This window comes from Manis pentadactyla, chromosome 8 (assembly GCF_030020395.1).
Source record: "Manis pentadactyla isolate mManPen7 chromosome 8, mManPen7.hap1, whole genome shotgun sequence".
NCBI classification, from domain to species: domain Eukaryota; kingdom Metazoa; phylum Chordata; class Mammalia; order Pholidota; family Manidae; genus Manis; species Manis pentadactyla.
The window spans coordinates 64,889,458-64,908,985 of record NC_080026.1 but is presented as its reverse complement, the minus strand read 5'-3'; the positions used below and the strand labels follow the sequence as shown (position 1 = coordinate 64,908,985).

General features: G+C 48.7%; 1 protein-coding gene across 4 annotated transcripts in view; it reads right to left on the bottom strand.

The window, feature by feature from the left end:
• RASGEF1A (RasGEF domain family member 1A) overlaps positions 1-19,528 on the bottom strand; it is a 78,199-nt gene that overhangs the window by 29,404 nt on the left and 29,267 nt on the right. The window contains exon 2 of one of the 4 annotated variants that reach the window (XM_036926586.2): positions 6,583-6,865. The exons of 1 other annotated variant lie outside the window; for it this stretch is intronic. In XM_036926586.2, the coding sequence (XP_036782481.2) occupies positions 6,583-6,648 (66 nt within the window). In that variant the 5' untranslated portion in view covers positions 6,649-6,865. Of the gene's footprint in view, positions 1-821; positions 987-6,582; positions 6,866-19,528 lie in introns of those variants that run through there. 2 more of the 4 variants (XM_036926587.2, XM_036926589.2) reach the window with 2 other exon arrangements.

The window sequence follows — 19,528 nt, the reverse complement described above, 5'->3', positions numbered from 1 at the left end:
TCAGGATTAATTCCAGGACGAGTTCTCAGCATGCCTTCAGTTAGCTAGGAAGTTGCACCTTACCTGGGAGCCCACAGTCCTTGCAGCCCCAACCTGGAGGGCCACTCTCAAATGCACAAGCATTTGTGGGCCCACAGGGCACAATCCTGCCCCCATACACACTTCCCCCTCTCTCACTCACACACATCCCATATATACACATGCCCTCATTTTCACATACTCTCAACTCCTACCCACACATCACATAGGCACATACACACCTCCCACGTGCCCACTTCATCACATACCTCCCCCTCTCCCCACACGTCCTCCAGGGCAAACAGGTGGTTCTGTGCCCCTCAAGGCTGGGAAAGGATCCAGGGTGGTCTGGCTCTTCCCAGCCTGACCGCCGATCCAAGGGCAGCCACCCTCCTGCCAGCCCAGCCGCTGGGGCTGCTGACTCCTGCCTCCCAGGATCTGATCACCCCACAGGGGCCCTACCGGGTTTACAGGTGCCACTCAGCCATAGATGATCACTGGTGTAAGCAGGCCATTCCAGGAAGGGCAGTGGAGGCCAGGGCGCCCACCAGCTCTGAGCCCTGGGCGCCGCCCACGTGGCCCCAGGCGGCCGCAGTGGGCAGTGGGGGACACGAAGAGGTTGTACTTCCCAAGGACAGGCTCCCTCCCTCCGGTTCGGGATGATCGCACTCCCTGCGGGAGGATCAACACCTCTTCCAGAGCTCGGCGGCGCAGGAAGCCCCAGGCCCGGGCTCTGGCTGCAACCAGAGGGCTGCCCTGTGAGTGCGCCCACTCCGCTGCCTCCGCGACCCGCCGCCCCGCACCTGCCACGAGCCGCAGCCCTACCTCGGACTCCAGAAACATGCTGGCTGCCCAGTCCCTGCGCTGTCCCTGGCGCCACAGGCGCCCCGCGTGCGGCCGCGCTCCTCTCTGAGCGCCGAGGAAGATCGCGCCCGGCGGCGTCCACGGATCTCCCGGCACCTCCCCACCCGGCCGCAGCCTCCCGCGGGGCGGGGCGGAGCCTGGGCGGGGTGGGGCGAGAACCGGACGGGAGGGAGCAGGAAGGGGGACCGGGAGGGAGCCGGGAGGGGGTCGCGGCGGGGCCGGACGCACCGGCTGCGCGGAGTTCGGGTCGCCAGGAGCTCAAAGGCTGTGGCAGGGCGTCGGTTTGGGGGCGCCCTGTGGGTCGGGGCTCGGCGCCACGGCAAGGCCGGGTTGGAGAGACTCGCTGGCCGAGAGCCCCCGGCTCCTACACCCGGGAGCCTCTCCCAGACCCGCCTGCACCCACGAGCTGCGGCAGGAGCTCTGCCCGCGCTGGGGTTGCCAGCTACCCTGTCGGGGCACTCCCTCCACACCGCGACTCCAGCATTTCTTTGGGTGAACGTGGGGCACGGCAGCTGCTCTGTGGAGGGACTAGGCTGAGACAGAGAGGGCATCGTTCCAACCTGGGAGCCCCCGAGCCCCGAAGAAATAGCATCGGCGCAGGTCTTGCTGCAGCTCTCCGCTGCGGCCCCGGCCCGGGCTCCGAGAATTTGAATGGAAGAGGTGAAAGGCACCGACAGCGTCCTCTCGGGGAGGTGGGAGACCAGAGGGCCCGGGCTGCGGTGGAGGAGGGAGCTGCGCTGGCTCCTGCAGCAGATACCGCTGAGAAGAACGGACATCCTCTGGACAGGGAGGAGCAGGGGTGCCCAGCGAGGGGCTGAAACAGCCCAGGAAAGCTCATGAGCCAGCCCAGGCCGGGATGCGCAGAGGTGCCCTGTCTGTGCCTAGCCTGGTCCCAGGAGGTCCACCCCTCTGCCCAGCAGTCTTGTCTGTTCCCACCCCTTCTCATCTGCCTGCTCCCTTGCCAGTAGCAAGATTAGCCACCAGGCTGAGTCTTGGTGGGCAGTTATTTCTATCTTGAGGAATGAGGGGTGTGCTGGGTCCATTCACCAGCCTTCCCCAGAGGATGCAGGAGCTTGGAGACAGGCCTCCCTTCCTTAGAGCTTGGCCCACCCCTCCCCACACTTTCTCTACTAGGACTGGAACCCAGCTCTCACTACTCTGGAGTCTGCCCTGGGAGCTACAGCCCCTGGGGATGTGAGGGAGACACACCAGGCAGAAATGTTCAGGGAGGCAGACACTGGTGACTCATCACCTCCCCCACCCTGCTTTCACACTGTCCTCTCCTGCTGCTTCTGCATCTCATTTCAGGCCAGCTGGAGGGTGCAGAGTTCACAATGGCCTCTGGAACTGACTTGTGGCACCAGGACCAGCCTAGGCCCTTGGGTCTTGAGCCTGCCCAGCCACCCTACTCCCTCAGACAGGTCCAGAGCACCCAGAGAGGTGAGGCCTGGGGTCTTGCCCTGGGGAAGCCTGCCAGGCATCTACCCATAGTCCTCAGGCCTATCCCAGCCCTGTGGGACATCTGGCCCTAATGTGGCCACAGCAGTGTTTCAAGCAGTTTGTGGACAGTTACCCTTGCTGTCACTGCACCCAGAGTAAGCCTTCTCTGCCTCTCTAGATGTGACAGCCCAGAGGAGGCAGTTGAGCTGACTGCAGCCTCACAGCGCCTTCCTGTGTGGTCACAGAGCTGTTCCCCACGCACGCTCACCCATAGATTTCGCAAAGCATCCCAGGACCTCCATAAGGTAGATGCGTCCCCCAGAAGGAAGGAGGGCCCCTCTGCCTGTTGTCTCTGCAGCAGGAATGTCTTTGCAGACGCGGATGACACGCTCTCCTCTGCTCACAGGTGTGACCTCAGCATTCATGTGTGTACCTCAACTGTATCTACATCCTTCCTGGTGCTCAAGGTGGGGGGATGGGCAGGCCAGGGCTGACCCCTGCTGGGCTGTTCCCCTGCTTGAAGCTATGGGTGGGGCTAGGCACAGGGAGCAAGGTTCTGCAGGGAGCACTTGTGACTGACACAGAAATCCCTTACCTTGCCAGAGTCAGCTGTAGAAAGTGGAGAATGAGCCTTCTGTGGTATGGCCAGGGGCTTCTGGAAAGATGAGGCATATAGGAAGGGATACCCCAGACTGTGTGGGCTGGACATAGGGCCAGGAGCAGTTTGACCATCCCTTGGCCAAGAGAGGACACTTGGAGGATGGGAGATCAAACAGCAGGGAAGCCCAGTTCTGGGATGACAACAGCCCTGGACATCCTCATGAGTGCAGACACCTGGGACACACAGGAAACTGGGACTGGAGGCTGGACCTACTGCAAGGGGCTCCTGGCTACTGTCTCTCCTTCCACCCACGCCCCCTCAACACAGCAGCCAGGGACTGTCCTGCCCCTTCTCTGCCCAAAACCTGGGAGGAATGAAAGCCAGAGCACTGTGGCCCTCCAGCTGACTGCCCCTCATCCGAGACCTCCAGCCTCCGGCGCTCCCCTGGCTCTGCACCAGCCCCTGAAGGCCCCACTCACCCGCTGCTCTCCCTCTGGGTCTCCACCGACATGTCACCTCCTCAGTGACATATTTGTAGTGTTAACCTCACTTCAGCACTTCCTCTCCCACAGAACTTTCCTCCTCACGGTTACTGCAGTGGAACATATTCTTTCCACTCAGATGAGCCCCCCAGGGAGATCTGAACTCTGTGAGTGCAGCGTGGGGTCTCTGTTGTGTTCCCAGCTCTGCTCCAGTGACTTTGACACATTTGCCCATGGAGGCACTTGACACCTGCCTGTTGAATAAATGTGTGTGTGTGTGTGTGTGCATGGAGGCAGATGTACTTTAGATGTCTATTTCCAGCATGGACCTACGGTCCAGGATACATAAAGAACTCATACAAATCAAAAAAGAAAACTCAGTTTTTTTTTAAATGGGCAAAAGACTTGAAGAGGCACTTTGCAAAAGAGGATATCCAAAGGGTGATGAACAAGAAACAGCACCCAGCTTCATTAGTCACCAGGGGAAGGGAAATGAAAACCACAGCGCGATACTGCCACACACCCACAGAATGGCTAATATGAACACGCAGAAAATGCCAAGTGCTGACGAGGACATGGCACAGAGGAAACTCCTGGCCAAGGGGGTAGAGCCACGTGGGAAGACAGTCTCATAGTGCCCAGGACAGCTGAGAAACTCCTCCCCAGGGGTAGTGTGCTCACACCAGAGGACACATGTGCATGTCTGTAGCAGCAGGCCTCGCGTTGGCTCAGACCACAGCATGTTGTGCTGTGGCCACCCAGCAGAGCAATGAGAGCAGACAAGACAACCATCTCACCACCTCCACAAGGAGCAGAAGAAACTAGGCCTGAAACAGTTGATCAGGATCCCACATACATCAAGCTCCCAGGGGCCTGCTGGGGCTGATGCCTGCTACCCAGGTATCATCCCCTTGAAAAACCACTGAGCTGCACATGCTTATGTCTCATGCACATTTGTGTATGTACATTACACCTCAGAACAATTTATGTTTAAAAAGTTAAGAGAGAAAAAAAAAACAAGAAATAACACCCCAGGCAGCTCACCTGAGCACCAAGAGCCTTCCAAGTCTGCTGTGGGCCACACCTCGAGAAATGACTTGAAGGAAAGAGCATTTTAGGGACACTGGGAGCCTTGGCCTCCCTCTCCTCATCCCCCCAAGACCAAAGGCCCTCTCTGGTGAACATGCCTGCTCCCTCCTTTAAAAAGGCACAGCCTGCAAGGTCTTAGTTTTAGAAGATGGAAAGTGGCCTAAGGAGGGGTTACTGACCTTGCAGAAGAGAGGAAGCAGGAACCCAAGTACCCCCACCAGGGTGCTGACAAGGATTGCAACAAAGACATTAGCAGAAGCTAAGACCCCAGAGACTCAGGTTTCAGGGTGGGGAGGAGGCCAGGCAGCCAACAGGCCTGGGTGAGTCTGCATGGCACCCAGGATTGGACCCCAAGGGAGAAGGAGCAGATGACCACAGGGTTCTGTTTCCTGCACTGACTCCCCTCCCCACACCAGCCTGCTGAGGCCTCCACCCCTCCGCAGCCTCATCACCCTGCAGCCAGGCAGGCCGAGCTTCAGCCAAGCCCTGAGTGGGTCAGGTGAGGCGTGCACCCCTGAATTATTGTTTCCTGGGTGTGAAGCAGGTTTGTGATGCCCGACTCACTGGGTAGTCAGCAAAACACGAAGCAAAATGAACCAAGCATCTGGTGAGCTTAGTTCTACTACTCAGTATCTAGTTCTGAGGGCTCATGGACACAGAAGCTGTGTACCTGCCCTCGGGGGGTGGCCTGGGCTGCATGCACTCAGCAACAGTCTACTGAAGCCTTTCCTAGGAGCACTTCACAGGAACCCATGGGACGTGTGGCCAGAGGGTTGGTCGACTCTCCTGGAGTGGCCCTCACACCCAAGCACACTCCATGGCAGGTGTGCCAGACACCCAGGGAAGAGCGTGCCAGTTCTGTGTTTCAACAGTTGAAAATTCAATGGCTGGTGACCCTGTCCCCAAGGGACCTGGGCCAGTTGGGAGTTTTGATGCCCACTGGAGAACCCACATAGGCCTCTGCATTTTCCTAACACAGTCCCATCAATACTCCCTTTCGGAGAATAACACTCTAAGCAAATGAATCATTAATGATTTTAGGCACCACAGGAGCAAAAAGTATTGGGGTATAGAACTGGGAGGAGACACAGACCCTTCTGATGCCCTCCTATCACAGAGGTAACCACTCTGCCTAAATCAGCGACCCCAGTGGGGCAGGAACCTCCACAGCCTGTCTGCCCTTTGACTCAGCTCTCCTTTTCATCCTGACATATCAGCAGATTAAGGGAGAGCTGCCCCCACCTGTCGGTGTGTAGCTGGGTGGGTAACCGGCACTAACTAGCCACGCAGACTGCTCATGCACTGGGGCCCTGCCATTACTCTCCCATCAACAGGCTGGGAGCCAAGCAGGTGCACTTCCTACTTCACCACCACCCAGAGACAAACCACTCTCCTGGACAGATGGACCGTGTTCCCCAAGGCCAGAGGAGTGCCAGCCGGAGGTCACATGCCTTCAGAGAAGCCAGCCTCAGGGTGAGGGGCTGGAGGCCCAGAACAGTGTTCAGACTTGCTCCAGGCCCACAAAGGAAGGTGACACAAATATGGGGCTGGCCTGTCTCCTGGGAATCTGTGGCCTCAGGCCAGCATGCCCCAGGGGTAGGTACCATGGTCCCAGGGCTGCAGGAGAGCAGGGTTTGGGGAGCAACACTGAGTGAGCACTGGGTTCTCCACAGAGCTTCTCAGCATCTTGCAGATCAAAGCAGGGCTGGAAATCCCTCCAGTTCTTACCATGCCTTTGTGAGAATTAGATAAAAAGCCCCCAGGCCCCGTTGGCAAGCAGCAGCCTGCTGGCTTCCCGCCCACTCATCCCTCTGCCAGGCATCCTTGTGTGGGGCTGCCATGTTCTGGAGGGAGCACCAGGCAAGTGTGTCTCAAAGGTATTTGGCCACAGAACTACTTTCTTCCAAGTGTTCCATGAGACCCTGCAGTAGCTGAGGGGGGCCTCCTAATGTCCTTCATGCTGGCCAGCCCCTCTGCCCCACTCCCTGCTTCACATGGGGTGGTGGTAGGGGGGTGGTCAGGGCTGCCCTGCTCAGTGGTCCCCTGGAGAGGGCAGCCTGCTTCCCACACTCCAGGAGCACAACTCACCAGCCAAACCTGCAAATGCACAGCTCTTCTCATCAGCTGGGGACCAGCATCTCCATCTGTACACATGTGTTCCTTCGGGAAATGTGTTAAGGTGCCACAGAAGATTTGTAATGTCTTTTCACACGAGGCTCCCAAAATCCATCCATCTGCTTCCACCTCCTGGAATCCAAGAGGTGTCTTGAAGCTCTTCCTGGAGTCACGTTCTGGAGCTGCTGTGGGCTGGCTCTGCTGGCCAGGGGTCCACAACCTGCCTCCCCATCCAGGACTCAGCAGCACCGTGGAGCTGTCACAGATGCAGGGGCAGGAGGAAATGGGGGAACCCTGGATTAGGGGGCTCCCTCCAAACAGGGGCTCTCAGACCTGACCAAATGCCCCCGACCTTGCTAGAAAGGTGCAGCAAGGCCCCATCCTCAACATCCTGCCTTGGCAGCTGCGGGTGCTGCTCTGGGAGATGGCGTCAGAATGCAGATTGGAGACCAGGGCCGTGGCACTGATGGGCAGCCCATCAAACATGCAGAGGGGACAGTGAGGAGCCATTCAGGGAGAGGAGGGTGGGAACACAGGGCATGGGGGCAGTCACCAGGGAGAGGAGGGTGGGGACACAGGGCATGAGGGCAGTCACCAGGGCATCCTCAGGGCAGAGGGACCCAGTGAGGCCCAGGGCAGTTGCAGGGCTGGAGGATGAGCCAGAGGTCAGTAGGAGGCTGCTGGAAGGTAACTTCCCCAGAGATAAAGTTGGTCAGGAGGTAAACCAGGCACCCAGAAAGAGCCTAGTGAAGTATCTGTGGGGGAGTGAAGGTGGGAAGCATGAAGGGAAAGATGAGAGAGACCCTTCCCCACACAAAGCCCTCAGCACCCACCCGTCACCTGTGCTGCCTGGAGAATAGACCAGCGCACAGCGGGACAAGGACAGGGTGGATGTCCTTGCACAGCCTGGAGAGCCTCCACCTCAGAGCCTGGAGGGGGGAAGCTTCCTCCAAGTGGAGAAGCTGGAAAGGCCCATCAACAAGGGGCCATTGCTTCACGGCAACAAAAAGTCCTGAGTCATCCTTTTTATCTGTGACTCTGCCAAATGTGTGCTAAAGGTAATACCAAGAGTTAGCAGCGCAAGGGAGGAGGCCAGTGTCCCTGATAGGAACAGGAGAGAAATGGACAACAGAGTGGTTTCCCTGAGGCACCTCACAGGAGAACAGCCACTCTTTGGCAGCAGCCATGGTTTAAAGCACAACACATCTGCATGTGTGTGTATGTGCACATGGGACCTTATGTGGTGCACATGTATGTGTGTGTGAGAGTATTTGCATGTGATTGCTTTGTACAGAAGTGTGTGTGTGTCGTGCATGCACACACATGTGTGCAGGTGCCTGTGTGCATCCATGTGCACGTGTATGCCTACTGAGCAGACTGGCCCATGCACTGAAAGGCTAACCAGGGCCTCTGCCTGTGCTGACCTCTGCCCCCCTCAGGCCCCCTTTTGCTCTTCTTTTCCTCACTATCTTGATCAAGCATGAATAGCTCTGTCATCAGCATCACACAATGCATGCTTTTTTTCTAACATGGGCCTTAAGGTTTTAGTGCTCCTGAGGATGCCTGGTGGGAGGCAGTGCTGGACAGCCCACAGGGGGCCTGCCCTTGAGCCCTGTCACAGGTTCCTGAAGAAGGGAGACCTGCTTCTGCCAGCAGTGGTACAACAAGAGAAGGAGGGCGCCCAGGGCATATGGGGCAGCAGGGAGGGTCAGAGAAGCCTGAGGACCCTCCTGGTTGGGTGTAAGGAAAGACTGCATCAGACAGCATGGCTGCAATGGGAGCATTACCCTCCAGACACCTGGGTCCTCAGAGGCAGCCTCTCCGCTCTGTGTCACGTGGATCCAGAAGGCACACCAGGAAGGTGTTCTGGTGTACCTTCCCAGCACTCGTCACTTCTCTCCCTACACCTCGCTAGCTTCCTCCAGCTGACAGACCAGAAGGCCCTATGTGGGACACACTGCTGGAGCTGATTGGCAGCAGGCAAGTGGATCCCCAAGCCAGCCTGACAGATGCCCTCTTCCCTGCACAGGCTGGCTTTTATTGTCTTGGGGATATGTCCTCCACATCCAAGACTTACGTTATTTCCCACCCTCCAAACTATCCTTCTCCTTCCTCCTCTGCACCTAGTACCTTTCAGGTCCTCCCTGTTACCTCCTCCAAGAAGCCCTTCTGACCCTTGGAGCATCCTCAAGGGCTTCACCTTGGACTGCCAACCCACTCATGATGTGCATCCTCATCTTCCTCCCCCCACCTCTCAAGGAGGGCTAGTGGCTCCCTGGAGTGCCTCACTGTGAGGATCAGAGCTGTCTGGGCTCCATGAATTGACTATTCTGTGTTAGATTAGTGATGTCTGCCTCAGACGAGGGTGCAGAGGAATGAAGCAGAAGGCCCTGGGTCTGCAGCCCTCTTCCAGCTCCTTATTGGAGGGTTTGTCAACAACTGGCTGGTAATTTGCATTCCTAACTAGACTATTCAGTCATTTATTTTTTAAAATGAACATTTAACATGTGCCAAGTTCTCTAAGACATGGTTCCTGCTCTCAGGGTTTATGAATCCTCCCTCTCAGGAAGGTCAAATGGTAAACAAGCAAACAAAGGAATAAAATACAACTGGAGACGAGAAAGGAAATGGTATAGAACCTGTGGGTCAGAGGAGCCTCTGTGGGCAGGTGGGCCTGGAGCTGAGATTGCGATGCTGGGTTGGAGCCAGCCTGTAAAGGTGCCAGGAAGAGTGTACCAGGTGGGGGCTCGGCAAGCACAAAGGCCCCCAGGCTGGAAGGAGCTTGGCACAATCAAGACCCAGAAACACTAGGGTAAGGGCCTATAGTGAGGGTGCCTGGACACATAGGGCTGTCCTGGGAATTCCCCAGCAGCAGAGTGGCTGAGTTGGGTCTGGAGGGTTAGAGAGAGGAGTGCTCCCTGGGAGGCTTTCACCTTCGAGCCCTGAGCAGTCCCAGAGCAGCTGGGGTATCAGCTTTAACCCTTTGGGGCTGACTGGACAGTAGCTGTTCCCAACCGGATGGAAGCACTTCACTGTTTTAGACCATCCTAGCCACGGTGGGCAGGGCGGGCCACTCGCCAGAATAACAATAGTCCAGAATCCATAAACAGTTCCTCCTAAGATGAAAGGACTCAGTGCCCGCCCAGCGACTGTGGAGCAGGCCCCAGCACAGGCCACTGTGTGGCACAGGGATCTGTGTGCAGGTAGTGGACCAGCATGTCTGTGGGCCTCGGTTTCCCCATCTGAACTGGTGAAATGATCCTTTCAAATGAAGTCCTGAGGCTGCCGGGCAGCAAGGTGGAGCCGGCAGTGCAGGCTGGTAGGGTGAGCAGGGCTGGTTGAGATGCCTGGAGCCAGCACCCTCCCACCATGCCCTCCCTGTATGCTCGTGGTTTCCTGGTCTCTGTGTAGAAAGGACTCAGCTGCGCTATTGCTGCCCCATCCACCACTGGCTCTTGGTCACTGGGGCCATGTGCCCTCGGTGTGGACAGAACACACCCGGGCCCATACAGGGTCCCCACACATCTCTGCACCCCTCACCTCTGGTCCCAATGGGCAGCACTCATGGATCCAAGCCAAATCCCCCTTTGCTGCCTGCTGGTGTCTGCAGTGTCCTGGCCCAGCGTCCACTGCTGCCCCCACTGTTAGCGTGACTTGCCCAGCCCTCCAAGGGAAGCACATGGTGCTGCCTTCACCTCCTTATGCCCTCTCTGCCCTGTTTCCCTGCCTGTAGTGGGACTGGGCCAGGTGAAGGTTGTCACCTGCTCTGTGGGTACCCGCAGGTCAGCCAGGTAGGGGCTATCCTGGGCATCAGTCCTGGTGAGGCCAGTGTCACTGAGAGACCCTGGGACCCATGCCCTCCCTGCTCTGTGGGGGAGGGCCCAGGAAGCCAGAAAGCATTGGGACCGCTGTGCCCCATCAAGAACACGTCCACTCAGGCTTTTCACTTGGCTGTCCCAGGAATCAGGAAGACCCAGGGGGACCTGTGACCTCCTAGGAATTCTCCAAAGAAGGTGTTGTGGGGCTAGGTCAGGGACCACCTGCCCTCTCCTCTCCACAAGGTTACCTGGCTACTGTTTACAGTTCTTGGGAGAGGCTCTGCCAGAGAACTCACATTTGTATTTGGGGTCCCCTGATGAGTGTGTACGTGCATGTCGGGGATCAGGGAGGCAGATCCTGTGAGGGGAAGGGTCAGGACCAGCCTGGCCTGGGCTCTCCTCCTCCTGAACTGCAACTCCCAGGGGCCCTACCCCCACCCAGCCCTGCAAGAGTCCTTGGGAACCCCTCACATGCACAGCCTCCAGCCACCAAGACATTTCTGCAAGCACACGTGTCCCAGATGGCCTCTTTGAGGGGAGGAATAGACATTCATCCTGCCATCACTTGGGCAAAGGCACCCCGGGCCCCAGCCCCATATGCCATGGGCAGCAATCTAGGCCACACAGCCCCGACCCTGAGGGCCTGATGCAGGTACCTTTGCATTCTGCCTTCAGGAAAAGGTTTTCCTGGAAGCAGAGCATATGGTCTCCTACACTTGAGCTTTTTGATCTGCTTCATTGACTTCAAATACTTCGGGCAGTTACAGTCCACTCTTTGACAGTTCACTCATATTTTATTCTAGGCTTGAGGGAGAGTTTGCATCCCTCCTCCGGTTTCGTCATTCTCTGATCCCATCCCCATACCTCACACAGTCTTTCGGAAAAGGTGCCAGGGCCACTCTGAGGGCCCCGTGGGCTCTCCGCTAGTCCTCTCCCTTTTGGCAGGGAAGGGCTGTCTGTGAGGGACAGGGAATCCCTGACAGCAGTGGGGCGTCTGAGCAGGGGAGGGGCCCTGGGGACACTGAAGGCGCACCCAGAGTGGAGGCTGGGGAGGCTGGGGAGTTTGTGGGCAGGTGCTGGGCCTCTCACAAGGAGTTAAGCCCTCCTCCCCAGGGAGGGCTGCAGCTGCCTGCCCATGAGCATCTGCACGCAGCCAGTCTGTCTTGAGCCAAAGAGAATGATGCCACGGGCTGGTGGGAAGGGACCTGATGCTGGCTGCATGTGAGGTGGCCTGTGTGTGCACAAGCATATGCCTAGAGCAGACACAGACCTTCCTGGCAGGGTTCATTCACAGTAATCTCCAGAATCATGGCCTCTCAAAGGATGCTATACCCTCTCTTCTTGCCCCACATAGCTGCAGTGCCCACATCTTGGCTCTCTGAGTTGCAGCCCACAGCCAGGGCTGGATAGGGCAATCCTGAGGGTGCCTGGTGAAGTCACAGAGATGAGACTTAGAGCACCCAACCCCGGCCTAGGGACCCTGTGGGAGGGAAAGTAGGGGCATGGCCTGAAGAGAAGTGCTCTTCATTCTTCCAGCCAGAACCAGGGATCCAGAGACAGGGAAGGGGCCGGAGCCTACCCATGTGGGGCCTTCCCATGCATTCACACACTTATTTGCCTAGTTTGCTTGTTTATTTTACCTGTTTTTAAATTGAAAATGCAATATAAGCTCATGTAAAAATACCCAACAGTACAAAAGGTTATGTAAGGAAAAGTAAGCCCCCTTCCACCCCAGGCTCCAGCCCCTTCTCAAAGACATCCACTATTAATAGTTTCTTGTGTGCAAGCTTCCAGAATTTTCCTGTGTTCATGAAATTATTTACATGTACATACAGGGTTCCTTTTCTGAACTAAAGGGCTCACATTTCACACCCTGTTTCAACTTGCTCTTTTCTCTGGGCAACTCTTAGCTTTCTGTAATAGCTGCAGAGAATTCTACTGGGGGTCTGGGCTGTCACATGTACGATAAGTCCCCTAGCAAAAGGCACTCAGGTAGGGTGTGGTGTGACCACAAACATTCCTCAATGAGCATCCTTGACCAAGGGTCTTTACTCAAATACATGACCATATTTGAAAAAGAAACTGAAACTGGATATGTTGGGTCAAAGATTATGTGCAATATAAGTTAAAGAGACATCACAGAAGTGCTCTCAAAGGAGGTGTCAGATGTCAGCAAAATGGTAACAAAAAAAACCTTTCCCCATAAAAGCAACCAGAAAACTAGCAAAAATTATTAGAATCAACTTTTTTTAGAATGTTGGAAATTAATCAGAGGCTTGGAACAAGCCACAGAGCATTTATTCACAAAAAAATGGCTGAATCTCACTAAGAATTGTAAGCTTCATGGTGTTTTAATGTGCCCTTGTCCCATCCTCCACTCACTAGCTCCCAGAGTCTTGAAAAACAAGACCCTGCACTTGTCATTAAAACCAGTAGTCTGGAAGCCACTACGGGGAGGAGAACGGGGCTGATACTCTTTAAATGCCTCATTCCCAGAAAATTGTCATTATTTGACCTGTCCAATGGTTCCCTGAAAGATTCCACTTGCAAAGATGTCTGTACTTCACCAGTACAGATTGACCCAGTACAAAAGCCTGTTTCCCAGGGTTGATTGACAGAAACAATTACAGGCACTTAACTTCACAGCTGCCTGAAACAGTGAATAAAATTTGGAGCAAACAATCTTACTACGCTGATGGACAGTGACTGCAATGGGGTGTGTGGGAGGGACTTGATAATATGGGTGAATGTAGTAACCACAATTTGCTCATGTGAAACCTTCATAAGATTGTATATCAATTATGAAAGAGAAAAAAGGAAGGAAGGAAGGAGAGGGAGAAAGAAAGAAAGAAAGACGCTATGGAATACAATAAAAGCAATGATTAGAAGGGAAAAAAAAGTTGGAGCAAACAATAGACTCACCAGAAGACAAAGCTAAGTAATGTGATGTCCTAGGGGCTTTAAAAAGTTGCAAAAGTATTCCAGGGAATCTGGAAGACCACATGCATGGCTAGGTATGTGCACATGCTTAGGTGAGCCCAGAGAATGACCTCAGCTCTCACTCTGCCTGACACTGAGGGTCTGTGCAAACAGGATGTGAAGACTACAGCAGAGTTGTCAAATGCCCAGCTGAGAGCTGAAGATGCATCCCAATAAGCATGCAAAGCCCCTGGGCAGAGACTAGGGACTTACTGATTTCAGGCATTAAAGGAAATTTCTGTCCAATCATGAAATGATGCCTGTGATAACCAAACATAAACCATAGTGGTCACACACAACAAAGAATATAGACTTTGCAGAATTAATTCAGAAAAGTCACTAAACAAACAAACAACAACTTCAACAAACAGGAACAGAAAACCCTAAAGAAGAGTGAAAATCTGACTTTCAGAGTCACCACATTAGTTATTTTAGATGTCCTATGTTCAACCAAAAATTACAAGACATTCAAGAAAACGTGCCTCACAAGAAAGCAATCACTAAGATCTGCCCCTGAGGAAATTCAGACATCTAAATTATTAAATAAAAACTTTAAATATGCTAGTTTAAATATATTCAAAGAAATTAAATAAGGCAACTTAAGGAATGGGTGAAAACACTTGAAAAGGACGTATCTGAAAAGAGTTTAATATCCAAAATGTATAAAGAACTCATAAAGTTCAATAGAAAAAGAACAAATAAATCTGATTTAAAAATAGTGAAAAGACCAGAATAGATATTTTTCCAAAGAAGATATTCAAATGGCCAACAGGTACATGAAAGTGACTGTTAATCATTAGGGAGGTGCAAATCAAAACAACAATGAGATATCACCTCATACCTGTTAGTATGGCCATCCTCAAAAAGACAAAAGATAACACATACTGGCAAGGATGTGAAGAAAAAGGAGACCCTTGTGCACTTTTGGAAGGAATGTGGTCCTATTGGTAGTAGCTATGGAAAGCAGTATGGAGGTTCCTCAAGAAATTAAAAATAGAACTACCATATGATCCAGCAATTCCACTTCTGGGAATATATCCAAAGGAAATGAAATCACTATCCCATGGAGAAATCACATCCCTGTGTTCACTGCAGCATTATTTATAATAGCCAAGACATGGAAACAATTTAAAGGTCCATCAATTGATAAAGGGATAAAGAAAATGTAATACACACACACACACACACACACACACACACACACACACACACACACATACACCACACCACACCACACCACACCCTGGAATACTATTCAACCATAAAAAGAAGTCACTCCTGCCTTTTGGGACAACATGGATGGATCTTGAAGGCATTATGCTAAGTGAAATAAGTCAGACAGAGAAAGACAAATACTGCATGATCTCACTTTTTGTGGAATCTTAAAAAAAAACCTCCCAGAAACAGATCATTTTTGGATTGCCAGAGGTGGGAGGTAGGAGGTAGGGAAATTAGGTGAAAGTGATCAAAAAGTACAAACTCCCAGTAAGATAAATAAGTTTGAGGACATAATATACAACATGGTGACTATAGTAAACAATACTGTATACTTACTGTATATGTGAAAGTTGCTAAGAAAGTAAATATTAGAAGTTCTTATCACAAGAAAAGAAACTGTAACTATGTGAGGTGATGGATGTTACTTACTGTGGTTATCATTTCATAACATATACATGTATCAGATCATTATGTCTTGCACCTTGAATGTATACAATGTTATATTTCAATTATACCTCAACAAAACTATGAAAAAAAGACTTAAAAAAGGAAAGTAAGAAACCATGTTTAAATAACTTTTTAAAAATAGGGCAACAATGCTTCCCAAATAGAGAATATCAATAAGGAGGTACAAATCAGATGTAAAGAAATAGAAATGCTAGTGTTGAAAACTCCAATAACTGAAATGAAAATTTAACTAGAGAGGCTCAACAGCAAATCTGAACAAGGAGAAAAAAGAATCAGTGAGCCTAAACATAGATCAATTGATGTCATCTAGTCTGAGGGACAGAAACTAAAAAGAATGAAGGAAAATAAACACAGCCTCAGACAACATCATGCATACCAACATATGTATAACGGAATCCTAGAAAGAGAAGAGAGAGAGAAAGGAGCCATAAGAATATTTGAAGGATTAATGGTGGAAACATCCCAAATTTGCTGAAAAACATTAATCTACACCTCTAAAAAGTTCAACAAACTCCAAGTAGATTTCCCATTAGAAACCATGGAGGACAGAGAACAGTGGGACAACATATACAATGTCCTGAGAAAAAAGGTGTCAAGTAACAATCCTTTATATAGCAAAACTATCCTTCAAAAATGAAAGAAAAATTGCCCAGATAAATAAAATAAATAGAGAACTCGCCACTCAGAGATATTTACCCTATAGTAACTACTAAAGAGAGCCCTTCAGGCTGAAATGAAAGGACAGTAGCCAGGGACTCAAATCTCCATGAAAAAATAAAGAGCCCCAGTAAAAGTAACTGTATATATAAACGTAAAAGACAATATAAAATGTCTTTATGCTTGTAACTTTTTTTCTCCTATCTGAATTAAAAGACAAGTGCATAAAGCAATAATTATAAATATATGCTGATGATATATATGCACAATTTACATAGACATACATTTTATAACAATAAAAGCACAAAGGAGAAGGGAGGTACAGAGCTACAGAGAAGCAAAGTTTCTGTATGCTACTGAAATTAAGTTAGTATTAATCTGAACTATACTGTTATAAATTAAGATATTAATGGTAATTTGCCAAAACAACAACTAAAGAATCAAACAAAAATTATATAGTAAAATAAATGACAAGGGAATTAAAGTGGTCCTACAAAATATCTATTCAACACAAAAGAAGGCAATAGAGGAGGAATAGGAGAACAAAAATGACATAACATATGAAAAACAAATAACAAACCATATCAGTAATTACATAAAATGTAAATGGATTAAACACTCCAATTTAAAGTCAGAGATTGGCAAAATGGATTAAAAAGCATGATCCAACTATAGCTGACCCTTGAACAATGTGGGTTTGAACTCTGTGGGTCTCTTATATGTGGATTTATTTAAATAAAGATTGTACAGTACTGTAAATGTATTTTCTCTTCCCTATGATTTTCTTAACATTTTCTTTTCTCTAGCTTACTTTATTATAGAAATACAGTCTGCAATACATATAACATACAAAATATGTGTTAATTAACTTTATGTTATTGATAAAGCCTCTGGTCAACAGTACGCTATTTGTAGTTAAGTTTCTAGGGAGTCAAAAGTTATACACAGATTTTTGGCTGCACAGAGAGGGGTATCAGCACCCCTAGCCTTGTTGAAGTGCAACTGCATGTTATTTCTACAAGAGACACACTTTAAATTGAGTGGCATATGGGTTGAAAGTGAAAGGATGGAAAAGATATTCCATGTAAACAGTAACCAAAAGAGAACTGTAAAGGCCATATCAAACAAAATAGACTTTAATAAAAAAATTATTACTAGAGACAAAGAAGGGCATTTTATAATGCTAAAAGAGTCAAACCATCAATAAGATAAGACAATTATAAATATATGCACCTAACAACAGAGACCCCAAATTTAAGAAGCCAAAGCTTATAGAATTGATGGGGAAAATAGACAGTTCAGCAGAAGTAGTTGAACACTTCAGTAAACAATTTTCAAAAATGGATAAACTAATAAAACAGTAGATAAGTAAGGAAATGGACTTGAACAATACTATAAAACAAGTGGACCTAATAGACATGTACAGAACACTTAACAACAGCAAAATACATATTCTCCTAAAGTGCACATGGAACATTCTCCAAGATATACCATATGTTAGGCCATAAAACAAGTCTTAATAAATTTAAAAGAACTAAAATCATACAAAGTATGTTCTGTGACCACAACAGAATAGCGAAAGTCGGTAACATAAAGAAATCTGAGAAATTCACAAATATATGGAAATTATATAACACATTCCTAAATAACCACAGGGAAAATAAAAAACCATAAAGGAATTTAAAAATGCCTTGTGATAAATGGAAATTAAACACAACATACCAAAACTTATGAAATGCAGCTAAAACAGTGCTTAGATGGAAATTTATAGCTTTAAGCAGCTGTATTTAAAGAAGAAAAATCTCAACTTCTATTCAATATTGTACTGAAGATTCTAACTAGGGCAACTAGGCAAAATATAAGATATAAAAGAAGGCATCTATATTAGAAGGATGAAGTAAAACTATCTCTATTTGCAGATGTCAAGATCTTACATATATGCAAATCTAAGGAATATACACAAACATGTGAGCATGCACACACACAAACTATTAGAACTAATAAATTCATCAAGGTTGCAGGAAACAAGATCAACATACAAAAAATCAGTTGTAATTTTTATACCAGTGATGAACAACCCTAAAATAAAATAAAGAAAACAATTCCATTCACAATGGCATCAATAAGAATAAAACACTTAGGAATAAATTTAACAGAAGTGCAAATCTTGCACTGAAAATTACAAAACATAATTGGAAGAAATTAATTTAGTCTTAAAGAAATGAAAGTACATCCCATGCTCACGGATTGGAAGACAATATTGTCAAGACAGTAGTTACTCCACAAACTGATCTTCAGATTCAATGCAATACCTACCAAAATTCTAGCTGCTTTTTTCTTTTTTGGCAGAAATCAACAAGTTCCTAAAATTCCTATGGAAATGCAAGAGACCTAGAACAACAAAGCAATTATTATAAAGAAGAACAAATTTGGAAGACTCACACTTTGCCATTTCATACTTACTACAAAGCTAAGTAATCAAGTCTGTATGATACCAACACAGGGATAGACATACGGACCAAGAGAATAGGATTGAGTCCAGAAATAAACCCATAAAACTATGATCAATTGATTTTCAACAAGGGTGGCAAAGCAATTCACTGGGGAAAGAATAGTCTTTTCAACAAATAGTGCTGGGACAACTGAATAGCTGCTTGAAAAGAATGAAGTTGAACCCCTACCTCATACCGTGTACAAAAATTAACTCTAAATGGGTCCAGGACCTAAATATAAGAGCTAATAACATACAACTCTCAGAAGAAAACAGGTATATAAATCTTTGTGACCTTAGATGAGCAATGTTTTCTTGGCTATGACACCAAAAGCACAAGCCACCAAAAAAAAAAAGAGAGATGAGTTGTACTTCATCAAAATTAACTTTTGTGCTTCAAAGGATTCTATACAGATATTAAATAGATAACCTCCAGAACTGGAGAAAATACATATACATATATAGTATATATATATATTAAGGGTCTAGTATCCAGAATATATAAAGAACTCTTATAATTCAATAATAAAAGACAGATAACCTGATTAAAAATGGGCAAATAATCCAAACAGACATTTATCTGAAGAAGACATACAAATGACAAATAAGCATATTAAAGAGTTGCTTAACATCATTGCTTATGAGGGAAATACAAATCAAAACCACAATGAGATGTCATGTCACACCCATTAGGATGGCTATAATAAAAAAGATGGATAATAACAAGTGTTAATCAAGCTGTCAAACTGGAAATTTAACACCATGCTGGTGACAATATAAAATTGTGCAGTGCTTTGAGAAAGCAGTCTGGTAGTTCCATAACATTGTAGGCATAGAGTCACCATAGATTTACCAGCAATTATAGTTGTAGGTATTTAGCCAAGGTATTTGAAAGTTTATATCCACATAAAAAATTTGTACATGAATGTTCACAGCAGCACTATTCATATTAACCACAAAGTGGAAACAACCCAATGTCCATCAACTGATGAATGTATAAACAAAATGCAGTATAGTCATACATTTACATGGCAATAAGAAGGAATGAAGTACATGCTACAACATGGATGATCCTTGAGAACATTATGCTAAGTGAAAGACACCAGACCCAAAAAGCCACATGTTGCATTTCTCCATTTACACAAAATGTCCAAAATAGGAAATCTATACAGTCAAAAAGTAGATAGTGGTGGCCAAGGGCTGGCAGGTGCAGGAAGAGGAAGTGGCTGCTAGTGGATATGAGGGTTCCTTTTGGGGATAATGAAAACCTCCTGGAATTAGATAGTGG